At 39.9% G+C, this 16,604-nt stretch overlaps 1 protein-coding gene across 3 annotated transcripts in view; it reads left to right on the forward strand.

The window, feature by feature from the left end:
- The window catches only part of LRRC1 (leucine rich repeat containing 1), a 96,340-nt gene that overhangs the window by 36,337 nt on the left and 43,399 nt on the right, over positions 1–16,604 (forward strand). For all 3 annotated transcript variants that reach the window (XM_088530610.1, XM_088530611.1, XM_088530612.1), the window contains exons 5-10: positions 7,303–7,359; positions 8,942–9,005; positions 9,975–10,049; positions 11,758–11,902; positions 14,817–14,935; positions 15,884–15,967. In XM_088530610.1, the coding sequence (XP_088386736.1) occupies positions 7,303–7,359; positions 8,942–9,005; positions 9,975–10,049; positions 11,758–11,902; positions 14,817–14,935; positions 15,884–15,967 (544 nt within the window). The remainder of the gene's footprint in view (positions 1–7,302; positions 7,360–8,941; positions 9,006–9,974; positions 10,050–11,757; positions 11,903–14,816; positions 14,936–15,883; positions 15,968–16,604) is intronic.

Raw genomic sequence — 16,604 nt, forward strand, 5'->3', positions numbered from 1 at the left:
GTTAGCAGCTTTACAAATGGGAAGGGGTGAATTTCTCTAGAGGGAGTGGCGTCCTTCTGATTCCAGTGACTGATGAGTCTGGTTTACCCCCAAGCTGCAAGCAGGCTGAATGGATCTGTGGACCTTGCTACTGAGAGGGAATTACCAGGTAAGCAGAGACATTTTCCTCTTTACATCTGCAGCAAGCAGACAGAGTGATGAAATATGCATTTCGTAGTGAAAATGAAGGTAATGAACATAATAGAGCAGGTGTTACTGCAGTTAAGAGTATTGTCTTGCAGAAGGATGTCATAGACATGCCAACATATGTTTTTCAAGAGTCATGGAAATACAAATATCCAGAGATGTTGTGTTAGGGAAACAAAGTCACTGAGCATGGTGACTTTTTGTTAATTCTGGAGATTTGGAAGTTTTCAGTAACTTCCTCTCTTCACTCTCTTCCTCTCTTCCACTCTTCAGTAAGGGTGATGCACCGGAAGGAGATGGAGCTCAGAACGACGTGCTTATTTTCAGTCACGGATTTTGGGGCCAGACTTTGTACTTTGTCTGTGTATACAAGAATATTGCACCTATAGATTAGAGTGTGCAGAACGGAAGAAGCTATGTGGGGCAATACTATACAGTACGTTTTTAAGATGTAGCATAATAATGACCACTTAAAATACAGATGTGCAGGATAAAACGCAAGCGAGGGAGAGACTTACCTTACAAATGCATGGGACAAGAACTCTTTGTAGGACATATTGTAGGCTGCTATAATTTATATATAATTAATATATACTAAAATTTTAGTCTGCCTTATCTCTATTTAGCTTGACAAGTAATATTTACAGAGTTAAGGTAGGTAGAGCATCACTGTTAGTCACAGCTGTTTGTTAAATAACAAAACTGAATATTAAAGAAATAGCTTTCAAGAATACTGTTTAACAATTTAATAGTTAATGAATGCAGTGCCATCTGGCATTTAAATAAGAAATGTAACATCTTACGTTACACAAGGAAGAAATACTGAGCATGCATTTAGGATGTAACTATATGTATACATATATAAAATATATAGTTAAGTTTATATACATGTATAAAATACTTAGAAATATATATATATATACATATTTCTATATATGTTACTTATACCACTATTTAATATATGTATAAATTTAGGGAGTGGAAGACTGATGTTGTGTAAGTGGAATAGGATATACTTTGAAAATTAGTTCCTGTTGAAATAATGAATTGGTTTAGACTCCGCAACCTGTTTCTGTTACCTTGATAAGCAAAATTGTAAAATGTGCAGTTATAGCAGTTCAATAATTATGATAAATATAATTAATTATAAATTCCATAATTATGAATCCCTTAACAGATTTATAAATAAAACTATTAAAAGATCAATAAATCTGTTTAATTTACCTTTGGAAGGTCCTATTTGGACCTGGCTTATGGGAGAGAGAAACAGGCCAAGAATAACTGACTTCAGCAACTTGAAATCCAAGCTTATGTGGAAAAACCAGTCCTTGTTAGTGGGTTAGGCTTCCTCAGCTTTGTATTCAGGGAAACGCTGGGTCATGAAGAGAACTTTTCTACAGTCTTAAATTTTGCCTGTGTCCAGACAGGGGACAAAACTACTCTCAGACATGATCATTGAAAAAATAATCTTTGCTGATGAGAAGATATTATAACAATTTCATCAAATCTAGTTACCTCTCTTTGCAGCATTGTTTTTACAGCATCACATATATTCAGAGGTAGAACCATAGGAATTCACATGCACAAAGATAGCGTGTGCTTTGAATGCATCAGTGCCTGCATGTAGGAAATTACTGCTTCCTTTAATTTCTGACTTGCTTAGGATTTTGTACAATTCAGCAATTAAGAATTTCAAAGAAAACATTCTGTACGCTATTATATGATGTTGGCTTAAGAGCCCTCTTTAAATTCTATAGGATTATTCTTAGAGAAATTCATTTATGCTGCTTTTTGCCTCAGATACTGTGGAACAGGTTTACCTGATGGAAAGAGAGTTGAGAAAGAGAGGGGAGACCAGTTAAAACAGACATTGGGAAAAGAGTTTAAGCTAGTGTTTATGGAAAAGTAAGTTCATTGAGGAAAGGAAACTCGCTGCAATTTTGTGCTATTTGTAGAATACCATATAATGGATATGAATGTTGAGGATCTTTCATGATAACTTTGCCTAATTATATGCCAACATTAAGCAGTACTTGGAAGCCAAAGAAGTGTGCAGTGTTCAGCCTTTTAAAAAGGGGGGGTAAAATGCGTACTAGCAGAATTTAAACCACAAATTACATGGTTATATATTCATGGAACTCAGGAAATTCAAGAAGAATAATTCTTCCCTATAATTCCCTAGAATGCTAATATTGTTTTTGTTGTATAGGAAATCTTGCAGCAAAAGTCCAAATGGAGCTGGTCTTTCAGACATTCTGGGAAGAGCTAAGCAGCTGGTGCGGGCAGGTAGTGACCGTGGAGAGCGCTCAGGTGACAGTCGGAGAGTCAAGGAAGAACTGAGGTTGTAGTTGATCCTGGAAAGAGGAAGAGGTGCTACCGAAGCTCTTGAAACCACCTGAATTTCAGCACCTCATTTAGATGCAGGAGCTCAGAGTGGTCTTTTCAGGTTCTTTCCACAGTCAGCGGGGAGAGGGAGAGAGAAAGAGGCTTCTTCAGGGCATGACTTGGATGAGGAACCTATCTCAGAAGTATGTGCTGTACTCTGAAATACTTGTGTGCTGAGTAAACAGCATTTTGAGAGCTGGCTAGTGACTAATTAATCCTGTCATTTATTTGGAGGAAAGAAGAAAAAAAAAAGCAGTTAAATGTCAGGTTTTGACTGAGTTGTCAGTCTGCAGCTAGAAGCCTTGTGGGATGGAAGGAGCCTAATAGGATCCTGTCAGGTGACTAGTTACTTAATTGCTGTGTCCTGGGGGAGGCTCATAAAGGTTACTGGGAGTTTTATTTGGACAGTGGGAACAGGCTGCTATGTATTTAAATATGATTCATTTCATATGATTTGCTTGCTGCTGTCTGAGCACCCCAGTTGCACTCCTGTCTCTTGGAAGACCCCGCTGGGCAGGAAGACCTGCGTGTTCCTTATTTGCACAGAAAAAGAGAATGAGTTACTGACTTGAAACTGCTTGCCCTCCTTCCCAGGCTAGTGTCAGGCTGAATGTTTCCAGGGCTGTGTACTCAATGGAGAGATCCAGAGGGAGGGCCCTTCACAGCAACAGTGAGCTATAGGTGCTAGCCCAGGGAGCTGAAATCCTTTGGAAGCGGTGGAGGTAGCCAGAATACAGACTTAGTATCACATCTGTGCATGGTGAATCCTTAGGCTGTGTCCTGTAACCATGGCTACTTGTGCATAAAAAAACCCACAAAGCCAGACCAAATACTGAGTCCATACTGTGTTCTGACCCTAGCTGAGGAAGAGCAGAGTTTTCCACCTCAACTTTTCTTAGAAAACTTTCCTGGATAAAATAGCCCCTTGTATGACACTGTTGCGATTGGAGAAGAAACTCTGGCTTCATCTGCACGTGTGCTGCTCTCTGCCTCTGGCTGCAGTGTTTTTGTGTGAGTCTGGCAGCAGGAGTACTGAAATCTCTCTGCTGTTTAAGCTCTAGTGAAACCCTTTATTTATACACAACCTGTGTTGCTCTACGGAGCTTCTCTTTGCTGTTTTACAAATGTTGTACAGTGATGCTGGGATTGCAGTGGGACAGAAAGACTACTCTATAGGTGGTTGTTACCAAACCTGTATTTTAGACTTTGCATTCCCTGTACCCACTGAAACTCCCTGGAAAGAGAGCAAATAAAGCATTTCTGTAAGTGTTTAAATTCCTCATCTTGCAACGCTATTCCATTATTTCCCAAAGTCTGACTTCTTGTTGTGTATGATCCACTGTGGTGCTCCCTTGATCAAAATTTGAGGCTTTTGTTAATGAAGTAGAGAGGGTTTTTGTTCGTTTTTTTTTATTGACCAAGCAGCTTTAGCTTTTATATTTGTCCTTTTATCTTTCCTCTTCATTTTTTTCCTATCATTTTCCATGTGTCTCTTTGAAGTGTGCTTGGCACAGTGCTGCTTAGTTCTTGTCTCAGGAGTCTTTGCTGTTCCACCTGGAGTATTCCCCGTGCTGTTGTGCGTGTGTGAAAACAACACAGAATTTTTTAGAATATTCAGGATATTTCAGAATATATTCTTCTTTTCTTTACTATTATTTTTAGTAGCCGTTGATGCTGTTTTATGTATTGCAGTGAATTGCTGTTGTACAGAGAGTCATGTTTTATCAAATATAACCTCTTCCCAATTAATCCAAAGCAAAATAGGCTTGGTTTATAAGAACTTGTTTTAATTTTGTCTAGTGTCATCTTTATTTTGGAGGAGACCCTTGTGGTTGACTTGAAGGAATATTTGCTGGGTTCTTGCAGTAGATGCTTTTCTGTGAAACATGTTGGACTGTGAGCTTGCCTTGTAAGTCATGACAGGGAAGGCCAGGAGAGAATTTTTTTCAGGATTTCTACACTGCTAGTTGCTGTTAATTCTACTCTCAGATATTGATTTCGCATTTCTGCTTTGCATTCTTCTAGCTGAGGTAATCAATAGGTGCATCTAAAGCTAGTTTAGCTACAACCCTAAATAACTATATTGGGGTTCTATTGAAAGTGGTATTTTTAGCCACGCCATACCCTTAAATCTAACTTGGTTGCATCCAGCTCCCACGTCCTCAGGCTGCTTTTGCTCTTGCCTTGTGCTGGGCGATTCTCCGCGTGTGTGGGACCTTTTGTGGTGAGTGCAGTTACGGAGCTAAAGCCTTTACGTATATCCGTGAATGGCTTCTCACCATAATCATTTTTAGAAAGTATTCAGGCTGTTTGTTCCCTTATGCCGTGTTTTCATGCGTGCAGCTTTTGTGGGGGGTGAGCTCTGTCCTAGCATCGTTCGCTCTGTGCTGGGGTGCACGGAGCGTTTGTGCTGCGGTGCGAGCCTGGTGAGCGGCCACAGGTGGACTCGTGTCTTGTGTCTGTGCAGACCTTGCTACTGTCACTTTCTATTTAAAAACAAACAAAACAAACGAGAAAACCCTGCAGTGTAGTGGAGCAGCTCTTGATGAGCTGGATGTAAACTATTTTATGTTACTGGGTGTGGGGGTGTGTTTTTCTTTTTTTTCTTTTTTTTCTTTTTTTGGTGAAGTTCGAAGTTCTTTCCTGTGAGGATGACATAGCCCTGGAACAGGCTGCCCAGAGAGGTTGTGGAGTCTCCTTCTCTGGAGATCTTCAAAACCCACCTGGATGCAGTCCTGTGCCACGTGCTCTAGGTGACCCTGCTGGAGCAGGGGGGTTTGACTGAATGATCCTTAGAGGTCCCTTCCAACCTCAACCATTCTGTGATTCTATGAAATTATAATTTTAAGCATGATTTGAGTAAAAATATCTGTAAAGAATTTTCTCCTGGATAAAGCTCATGACCTTAGAGATGAAAACATAACCCATAGGTATCTGGCTGCAAAAGGATCCCAACTTGGGACTGTTATCAGCCTCCATTAGGCTCTGCAATACATGATTATAGCTGGACCCAGATGCAGCTGAGAGAGAGTGTCCACAAACCACACTTACCTAGAGATCTCTCATAGCACTGGTGGCTTCAGCACTACAGATGCTTCTTCTCTTTTTGAACCATTCTAACACTTTTATTCTCTTATGTGCTGAAGTGGTGACTGGGGATCTGTGTTGCTCTTTTTTGCTGGGCTATTTTCAGGCAGAATTGGTTTTCTGAGCTGCTTCACTGGTCCCATGAAATGGCACTTGGTTTTGCTGACAAAGACTTGTGTTCAACCACAGCTCAAGTGGTAGCTGATGTAAGATAAGAAATTAAGAGATTGCACCATTTTACTCAGAGACAATTTAATGTGTTGGGAAACGAGTTAAGTATGCACTGGATAAGATGTGAATACCAGATGACAAGGTGACTTGGTGATGTGTGCATTCTTATTGGAGTCTTTTGGCAAAAGGGAATCTGCTTGAAGAGAAGGTGCAAAGTTTGAAGAAAGGTTGGAGTAAGTTTTTTGGAAAACCTCCATGAAGACAAAGTGGCCGCAGTCCGAGGAGGTCAGACTGAGAGGGAGCAGCCTGTGTTGCCACGGGAGACTCTGATGGTGCTGGGGAGAAGCAATTTTCCATCCTCTTGCTTCCCCCCTTCTCCTTTATTGCCTCAGTTTATGTGAAGGTGTGGGCTGCCTCATCTCTTTTAAATTCATTCTTCAGTGTTGTAATTTTTAGATGAGCCTGTTGCCTCTCATTGGAAAGAGGACTTCCTCACTACTTAGTTTCTGTCAAATAATTTGGGTTGCGGCAGTATAACTTATTCTCACTTATTTTTCAGTTGCATTTGTAGTAGACTTCTACAATATCTCTGGGGTACGTTTTGACTACTGGCCAACTACTGGTCTGGCCATCTCTTAAATTTGCGTTGCTTGTAGTGAAAGCAAATGTTTCAATTTTAGGTGGCCTTACCAGGCTTTTTGTAAGGTATATATGTAAAAAATCATTTGGGTTGCATAGGTGTTTTGAATTTAGTGAAATCCTTTTTTTTTTTTTTTTCGTTATTTTCATTAAATTTTATTTAAGGCCCAGGCTACTTGCCTCTCCCTCTCTCTGCACTCTAAGGCAGAACTTACTATATTGCAGGAAGCTGCTTATTTGTAGGTACCATATCTGATTTTTATGTTTCCCCGAGACGCTAGAGGATTAGAGCAGATTATGGTGTTGGGATAATGTCTGACTCCTCGTGTTCCATTTAGTCATAAATAAAACCCTGAAAAATCTGAATGTTGCCATGGTGATGTTAGTAAAAGCCCGGGATGCGGAGTAAGTGAGCGGCTTAGAAGCCTAATGTCACTTAGAGTAATGAGCACGCTGCAGTTATAAACAGCACCCGAGTTCAGCTGCTGCTCTCTAACTTTCGTAGCCTGCATCAGGTTCTGAAAGCAGATTACAAAATTAAATTCATATGAATATGCTGTTTAGTACCTTGCAATGACTGACCTCACAGCGAATGGAAATGTACCTTTATATTTTGTCTGTTTACTTTCTAACTCTAATATTTTTTCACTGTCACAGAGGAACAAGCAAAACTTCCACTCTGTGTGTGCTTCATTTCGGATGATGATTTGCTAGAATAAAAAAAAAAAAAAATCAACTTACAGTAATTTAGCTTTAAGCTGCGTAAACCATGAATTTTCTTCCTCTGAAAGTGTAATATGTAAAAAGTAAATTGTGTTTTTTCTTTCCTTTTAGCCTTTATAACCTGGCTTCGCTGGAACTTAGAGAAAATTTGCTGACATATTTACCCGAGTAAGTGACGTTTCATGTGCTTGATGGTATTAACGCAACATATGTTCTTGCTCTTAACATTTGCAAATGTCTGAAACTGAGTAACAGCTAAAAAAGTATTCACTATGGATTGACAAAGAACATTTATGAGATACAGCTTTGTTTTAACAGCAGCGAGTTACATCTGTGACTCATAATTAGGAGCAGGAGTCTGCAGGCTGTGCAGATTGCTTTTGCTTGATATAACTATTCTGTATAAAATGCTTCTTCACAAAACGTATCTTCCTCCACACATTCAACGAATGCATCATCAAGGGGAGTGGTGGTTTGGTTTGCTCTCACAATGCAGTTTCATAACTATAAACCATAACTGTGGCAATAGAATCTTAGAGGTTTCAGCATTGCTGTGTGAACCATTGTAACATTTAAAGAGCACTTGTGTTAAAGACTGGAAGCTAAAAGCTTCAAAAACCTAGATATCCTAGCTAAAAAATAGGCCTAGGGATGTCTCAAGTCCTAATCTACCCCAGTGTACTGAAGGGGGAAATCTAGGTGACTCTATACCCTCTACAATCTGGCAGAGGGTGTCAGTGAGATTCAGCATATATCTTACAATTTGGCATCCTTTTTGGCTGCTAAGAGGTGGCTTATTCTTTGTCTATGTTAAGTATTTTCTTTCCCTCGTTATCTGGCTGTTGCTTTCAAGGATTTTGGTGAATTCTATTCTGATTTTTTAAAGTATAATAGAGCCAAGTTAGTCTAATCAGAATCTGTTCTCCAGAATTAGAACCTGTTCCCCAGTTGTTTTTGGGTGCCTTTCCTTCCCATCTACTCAGGATCAGCCATTTGTAGTTGTGAGCCACAAGGAACTTTAAATGTCAGCAATTGGAAGCTCTGAATTGCTGGCTCGGTTTCTCTGTGAAATGTCAGAACGAAGATGCTATAAATGTTGACAATTTTATTGCTACTTGAAAATTCTAAGTGTCAGTAATGAAGCCCACAAGTCTCTGGTTTTCTTGCTTCTGCAGCTTGGGGAAGGTAAGCAGAAAATCTGGAACAGGCTGTTTTTGAGGAATGAAGATGATCCTCTGTTATCTGTTAACCTTCATTCCCAAAGCCACCCTGAAACTCCTTAGAAATGGATAGTTGAGCTCAGAGGAGACAAATGATGACTTACTGAGTCTTGGCTTAATGCTTGTTTTGTGCCCCATGGAATGGGATGACAACATGTGGGTGTGGGTTTTTTTTTTTCCCCTGATTGTTTTTGATTTCCCCTGATAATTTTAAATCACCCCAAAATAAATCTTAGCAGATGTGCTAAACTTTTGTCCACACCGAAAGACTGGCAATTAAACTATGGGCAGTGATTTGATTGCCTGTGCGAAGCTTTATGTTTCAAGGGCATACAGCTGTACTGACAAACCAAATACTTCTTTTTTCAGTAGCACATTAATGCAAATAGTGTATGCCCAGGAAAATAACTGTCTGTCAAGAATCTGTTGTAGTTCGAAATACAAGTTTCAGTAAAATGAGCTCATCATTCAAATACCTGGGGTTTCTGTTGGTTTAGTCTGATGTGGTTTTGTTTTAACTTATCTCACAGATCGCTTGCCCAGCTACAGCGACTAGAAGAACTTGATTTAGGAAACAATGAACTTTATCACTTGGTAAGAGAACATGCTGCTTACCACGTATTAGTCACACAGATGGTTTAAACTAAATAGCCATAGGATGTCCAAAATTGAAGGAAGAAAAATGCATGAAGTGTCTTTTATATATACAAATAAATGTTAGTCTGAGTTGTTGCTGGTGTGCTTCCTATATCTACCTAGTCCTGTTCAGTACAATATTGTCTTACCTGAGAAATTTCTATAGCTGTTCTCCAGAATAAGAGATCCACAGATCAATTCTAATTCGGAACCAAAAAAAACAAGTGGTTAGTACCTGACCTGGACATGCTGGACATACCAGAGCTGGACATGCTCTCCTGTTTCCAGAGGTGATGGGAGCCTCTGGGAACAGCGTGAGGCAGAGGCTCAGGTTGTGGCAGCTGGATCTGCCAGAAGATACCTGCTGTCTTCCTTTAGTTATTTAAATTAGAGTCATGGAATGCTTAAGGTTGGAAAGGACCTCTAGAGATCATCTAGTCCAACCCCCCTGCATACACAGGGTCACCTAGAGCACATGGCACAGGACTGCATCGAAGTGGGTTTTGAAGATCTCCAGAGAAGGAGACTCCACAACCTCTCTAAGCAGTCTGTTCCAGTGCTCTGTCACCCTAACTGCTTATACATTTTTCTTTAAGTTCCTGTGGAACTTTTGGCGTTTCTGTGCTGTATTTGCAGTGGTTCAGAGTGTACATGCAATTTGTGACTGTATACTTATGAAGTATGGTGACTTTCAGTAATTAATTTATTTAAGTAAATTTAAGTAAATTAATTAATTAAATTTATTAATTCATGTAAGTAACTGCAGTAACTAAGTTGTGTGATGGAGTTCATGCCACCCTGCTGCATGAACTGTCGTACTTCTGAATAGTGCTGGGAACAAGGTTTCCTTGGATTATAATTATGGGCTGGCTCTTGGGTGTTCACTTGTAGCTCCTACGCTACCTAACATTATTACTTCTTTTGTAGCCAGAAACAATTGGTGCACTTTTCAATCTTAAAGACCTCTGGTTGGATGGAAACCAATTAGCTGAAATACCTCAGGTAAAGATGAGCTCTACTTACACTGGTTTGAAGCTGCTTTTAAAAGAAAACATTCTTTAATACTGAAAAGGAGTGAGACAATCTCATACTCTTTTGTATTTTTTAATGTTTTTCTCCAGTTTATTTTGCCTGAGTTAGGTTTTGGATGTTTAACAACTGTCTCTTAAAAACAGTTTTTATAGGAGACTGTAAATGTTGTTCTGTGTTGTCAAATATTGTTTTAGAATTTTGACAAAGGAATTGTTGGGAGTACACAAAGTGTTCACCTCATGGGATGAAATATCCTCTGTTTATGATCCCGGTCCAGAGATGAGGGAACCTGAACTAGCCCTGGCCTTTTGTATCCATCTAAGCTGTAGTTTTGACAGTCTTGAGGATGAATTATGGTCAACTGCTGTGCAAGAACAGTGCTTGAGAGAAGTGTAATGATGGAACTGTTCCTATAAATAGAAATTTTGATCAATGCAGGCAAATGCTCCATCTAGCAACAATCATAAAATGAGAGGCCTTAGCATTCAATACATTAAGTTCTGTTTCTTCAGAGCATTAGTGAAGTGCAGGAGGGTTTTTTTTTTTTTTTTTTTTGCCATTTCTGCCTTAGAGCCAAGTCAAAGCCTGTTTTCCCCTTCTTTGTGCACTCTGGTGTTATTTGCTATATTGAACCCACTGTCAACACTAACTTGGAAGCTGGTTACAGTTCAGTGGGCTTTGACTTTGTTGTTATTGGCTAGAGTGAAGAATTTTTTAAGTAGATATATTTAAATCCTGATAATCACTCATAAAAGGTCAAGTATGACTTCAGTGGTCATTTTTATTGAAGCTGGCCTCAATTATGGATTTTTCTTAAACTGATAGGTTAAAGGTTTTTTTTGAGCGTACCTGCATTTAATGAAAGAGTCTTTTGAGAGAGAAGCTTTTCCTAAGTAAAAGGACTGAGCTTGTAGGAACCTTGGATTCAGGTTGTCCCTATATGAAAATTTTATGTGTATTAAAAATAAGGGACAGTCCCCCATTTTCTCCCCAGCCATTCTGCCCTGAGGATGATTTGGAGTACCTCTAAAATATGAGGTCCTCCACACTGGGAATAGGAGGGTGCTCTGATGGCTCCTAGGAAGAAGGTATCACACTCAGACTCTTAAGCTAATTGGCAGATTACCCCTGTGAAAAAGCAAGTAATAATTGGTAATTGTACAGATGGCACTATAACTTGGAAAATTTAATATGCTTGCTAGACTAGCACTCCTTATTCCTTTTTCTACTTTTGTTGCAATTGGGAGATAGAAAGATAAGAAATCCCTAAATGTCGTGGTGTGTTGTTGTATCAGCCAGGAGAAACTAATCCTAAATTGCCTTGGGTTAGCTGGGAGAGGCAGGCTTTAATTACATGGAGGCTGATAATCTGTAGTTCTGAAAAACAGCTTTGCAGTCTTCACCTAAGGAAATCTTTAGTTTTGGCTGCTGTTTGCCTCGGTGTGCTCAGTGTAGCTCTTCTTACTACTGAAGCCAACTGAATATTTGAAGTAAGAAATTGTAATCGAGTCACTTGAGTCACTTGACATATCACATAAATCAGAATTACTTACTTTTTCAGCATTTATAGGTCACACAAAGAGTTCTTTTCCCTTATGAAATTTCGCTGTGATTAGGCATTTTTCAAATTGCTTTGTTACATGTTTGGGCATGACTTACACTTTGTCTTGTATCGCAGGAAGTAGGAAACCTGAAAAACCTGCTTTGTCTGGATGTTTCTGAAAATAAATTGGAATGCCTTCCCGAAGAAATTAATGGTCTGGCTTCTTTAACAGACTTGCTTGTTTCTCAGAATTTACTTCAGGTCTTACCTGATGGCATTGGTAAGTACAAAGGTGAATGTTATCACATGGAGCCATTTAATCGGATGTAACCTGGAAGTTGTTTTCAAGTTTCTTGAAATCTCTTCTCATGTAAGAGATGTGCTTGGCTCAGGTTTTTCTTTTCTTTTTTTTTTTTTTTCTTAGTTTAAAATACATAGCTCTGTTGACTTTGCATTTTAATTGTCTGCATGGTGACTACCTCTTAATCCTGTTTTAGGCTTGTATTTGATATCCACCCAAACAAAATATGAGTTAATATGTCCCTGCTGTGTCCAAGTCCCAGTCATAACTCTTTAACATTAGAAAATCCTAACTTGTAACTTACTGTAGGTCACTTGATAAAACTGGTTGATGGAACCACTACAAAAGGCATCCTTTTTAGTGGGGAAAGTATAATTAACCTCGAGCTGAACAGTGTGGTTAATCCTGTACTAAGCCTGGGGAAAGCTGCTCATCTTCACCCTAGAGGTACCAAGATGCAACCGTTCTGGGTAGGACCCCTTAATGTAGGTTTAACAGCTGAGGAAGGTTTTGTGAACAGTGTTTCTTTGAGGCAAATATTTTTACCCTTACAGTAGTTATGAAGAGCAGTCAAGAGATTCCTCTGTGTAACTCATCAACAGTTGTTTCCAGCAGAAGGGGTAGGCCCTCTGTTTGCCAGGGTTTTTCTCAGAAATATGAAGATGTGGGGGAGGGAGGATCTCTGAATGTGGCTTAACTGCAGAACTGGAAAAATGTGTTATAGAATGGACATTCCCTCCCACTCCATATGCCTTATGAGCCTATGGAAAGGTAAATATTTTTCTAGAAATTAAATCTGGGATTTGGGGGGGCGCGTACTGTCTATAGTTGAATAGTGTGTGTTTGGTAAAGAGTACCAGCAGTCCATTCTGCTGACACAAGCTGGCCAGTACTGTTTTGTAGGTAAAAAATGTAGCCGTACTTTCTGAAAGGATATAGACCACAGAACTTAGAAGAGGGGACTTTGTCTGTAACACCAGTAGGTGACCAAGAACTGCTTGTTCCTGAGAAGCCTGTTAAATGAAGGTCCTTTGTTGGGGAAGGTGATTGCAAAGGGCCACGCCATTGCAGACCAGGCCTGGTTTGCATGTGTATTTGGTACTATCTTTGGATGTGTTTTGTTTCAAATGAAGAAAAATGCCACTTATATAGAATAGTTTACTCGTGTCTAGAAGAGTGAGTAGGGCTACTGTACTTATTCTTTCTGTGAAAAACTGAAACTTTGTTTGTATGTGAAATTGAGCACTGGAGTTGGAGTGAACATCCCAGGTCTGTGCGGGAGCTCTGGGAGACGCTTAGCTGAGGGTTGGGCCAGGAGCATTGTTGGACTCATAGACGCCATCTGGTTGAGCTCCTGCTCAGAGCCAGGCTAGAGAGGGCTGTCACCAACGGCATGTGGCTCTGTCTGGCCAAGTCCCAAAAGCCCCTGAGAATGGTGGATCTGACATGTCTCTAAGCAGCCCATTTCAGTGCTGCTCTGATGCCTAGCGAGGAAGTCTTCCCTAGGGTTCATTTGAAACTTCCCAAGCCACTTTTCTTGTCCGTTGCTGTCTTGCCTGCTACTGCAGAAAGGCATTTGGCTTTGTCATGTCTGTCTCTCTCCTTCAAGATGTTGCAGGCTGCTCCTAAATGCCTCCCTAGCTATCTTTCTTTAAACCAGCCCGGCTCCCTCAGCCTCAGAACACAGGTGCCCTTGGCTGTCTTGGTAGCCTTATATTTGATCCCCAGTAACTCTTTGAACTCGGAGGTGGAGGGAGGGCACACCGAGCACCATATTGCATGTGGGGCCTCGCTGTGCTAAGTAGATGGGGATATAACAACTTCCCTTGATCTATGTCTCTCCTCAAGTAGCCTGGTGGTGGTTTGCTTTATTTGTGGTGAGTTGGTTCATCTCCAGCCTGTCACCCACCGTACCCCCAAGCCTTCCTCAGCAGGGCTGTTGTACAGCCAGGGTCTTGCCAACCTCTACAGATGCATGCTTTGTTTTTCTGCCCAAGTGCAAGGCTTTGTACTTCTCATTGCTGAGCTTCATTTGATTTCTGTTTAGTTTGCGGTCTTTCAGGGTATGAGGCATCTCCTCATGACTTAGCGTTATCGGCAGATTTGATCTGCCCACATATTGCAGCTATTCCGGATGGCATGCGGGTGCACAGGGAGGAAATTTTGTCCATAGCAACTAGTGATTGCTCCTCATTTCGCTCTCTTGGATTTTGCTGGTCTTAGCTTTATTTATCATTGTTCAGCAAAGATCTTTCTGGCTCAAAGCAGCAGAACAAGGTGGGCTTTCTGCTCTGAAAAGTATTTTGGTCTTTCTGAGGAGAAATTCTTCAAAGTTTTGGTGTCTATTGCGAAAAAGTAGCTTTGCACTCCATGCTTTTCTAACTAGATGGTATTTTAGGACAAGGACACCTTGATCCTTGCCCTTGTTGGGATTTGGCTGTCTCTTCAGTATAAGATTTTCTTGGTTGAGCTGGCATAAGTCTCCGGTGTCTCCTGATCAGCCCTTTACTTACACTTCTCTTTATATAATAGTTGTGTTTTTCATGAGTACATGTATAGGCCTTTGGGCAGATATGTAATTTTTAGCTGCTTGACTTTCACCTGGGATTTCATTCATATTGCATTTTTAGTACAATGTAACATGCATAAGTATTGAATATGATACCAACATTGCATATGAATTCAATAGCCTGGTAAACTTGCACAAAGTGTGGTGTAAGCAGCAACAAAAACAGTGTATGGATGTGTGGATTCTTTTTTTTACTTGAAAAACAAAGGAAGATTTCCTTGTACTAGCAAATTCCTAAAAATTCTGTTGCACAAAATTTTCTTTTGACTAAAAGCAGATATCTGAGGACAGGTGCCAAACAAGTGTGGTGTCCTTTCTGTGCAGGAAAACTGAAGAGGCTGTCCATCTTGAAGGTTGATCAGAACAGACTTATTCAGCTAACAGATGCAATTGGAGACTGTGAAAGCCTTACTGAATTAGTTCTAACTGAAAATCAGCTGCTGGTAAGTCTGGTCCTCACTGCTCACATGGCTGATGGTAATTAGGCCTGTTTCACTTGGCTTGTGAGGCCACTCGCCGTTGCTACTGCCAGGCAATGACTTTCCTTTAAAGGCACCCTCTTTCTGACTGTTAAATGACTGCTGAAGATTGAATTAGGTGTAGTTACATTCCAAAGGCTTAAGCAATTATATATTCACCTTTGAATTTTTCATGATCATTAAGGAAATTGGAGAGCCTGAGGTGCAGGTGTCATTCACTTCATTGCCTTTTTAATGTGGAGCTTGTGTGGCATTGCCAGTTCCTGCTTTGTATTACCTCGATGAGGCTTGTTAGAACTGAATAGATGCCCCATGTGCTTCAGAGCTGCTGTTGTACTATCTCAGGCTCTCCTGATCTGCTTCAGACAGGCATTTATGATATTTATTATTTAAAATAAAATTTGAAACTTCTGTTAGGCATTTGCTTCCATTATTTTTAAGCTGCATTCGCATAACACTGACACTTGAAATGGAGAGTATGTATAGAAATTTAGCTTTGAACATTTAACTTTTAGGCTGGTGCTTGGTTAAGCCTATTGCCTGTTTGAGTGCCTTTTGGAAGGACACATCTCCAGCCAGCTAACTTGGAAACTTCTCTTCCTCGGTTAACTATTTAGGAATCCTCAAGTTAGATACCATGGGCATTCTGCATACATGCTTCTCTTAACAGCTGTCATGCATCTGTCATCTAAATGCAGAAAATTGGTTTGTGTTAGAATTTGAAATCTTGTGCAGATTTTTTTCTGCAATACCTTTAAACTCCCTTGGAAGGCATGGTGATAACCAAAGATACCTAAACTCTATTTTAAAAATGGATCAGTCTCATAATTTCTTTTTAAAGTGAGAAGTTTTGTTCTGACTTTGTGAGTTTGCAGTACTAATTTGTCCATTGTTTTGTTTTCGTTGGTGCAGACGTTGCCGAAGAGCATTGGCAAACTAAAGAAGCTGAACAATTTAAATGTTGATAGAAACAAATTAACTTCTTTGCCCAAAGAGGTAAGTCTTGTGCTATTAACTGTTACATATGGGAATGTACAAATACAAAACTCTGATTTAAGATACCTACAGGAATTAACAGGGAGCGTTGGTCTACTCTGTTCCTCTGAAAGAGATTGCAACCAAGAACTTGTCCATCAGTTCTGAACAGCAGTTGTAGTGGTGTAGCTTGAAAGGTCAAAATGACTTTGAACAAAAAGGCCCAAATCTAATTAGCTTGTAATTAGTGATTCCTAGTGTGGATGTCAGGTCCAGCACTGTCTGAAGACTAGAAATTCTGTTTTAGGTAATCCATTTAAACACAGATGTGCTATAGATAACACAGAAATACAAACAGGAGTTTTTGTAACCTCGCTCTTGTGTGTAGGGCTGAAATGCAGGTTTCAGATTCTGAAAAAGCAACAAAACACATTTTTTAGCATTAGTTTGATAGTTTATTTGGAGATATCAGATTACTTTAAACACGTGGACCTGAAGTGACCAAAATCACTCATATCTCAAGTCTTACAGCTTTGATAGCTGGGACTTCTCTGTCATAACTATATATCGAGTAAAATGAGGCTAGAATTTATGATATAAAATTAAATATAATGATGGCCTTAGTGTAGTGCAGGAATAAGTTTCAGAAAGAGATTTG

The sequence above is a fragment of the Tinamus guttatus genome, unplaced genomic scaffold (genome assembly GCF_059628265.1).
Source record: "Tinamus guttatus ecotype Peru unplaced genomic scaffold, ASM5962826v1 Tinamus_guttatus_pri_ptg000383l, whole genome shotgun sequence".
Lineage (NCBI taxonomy): Eukaryota > Metazoa > Chordata > Aves > Tinamiformes > Tinamidae > Tinamus > Tinamus guttatus.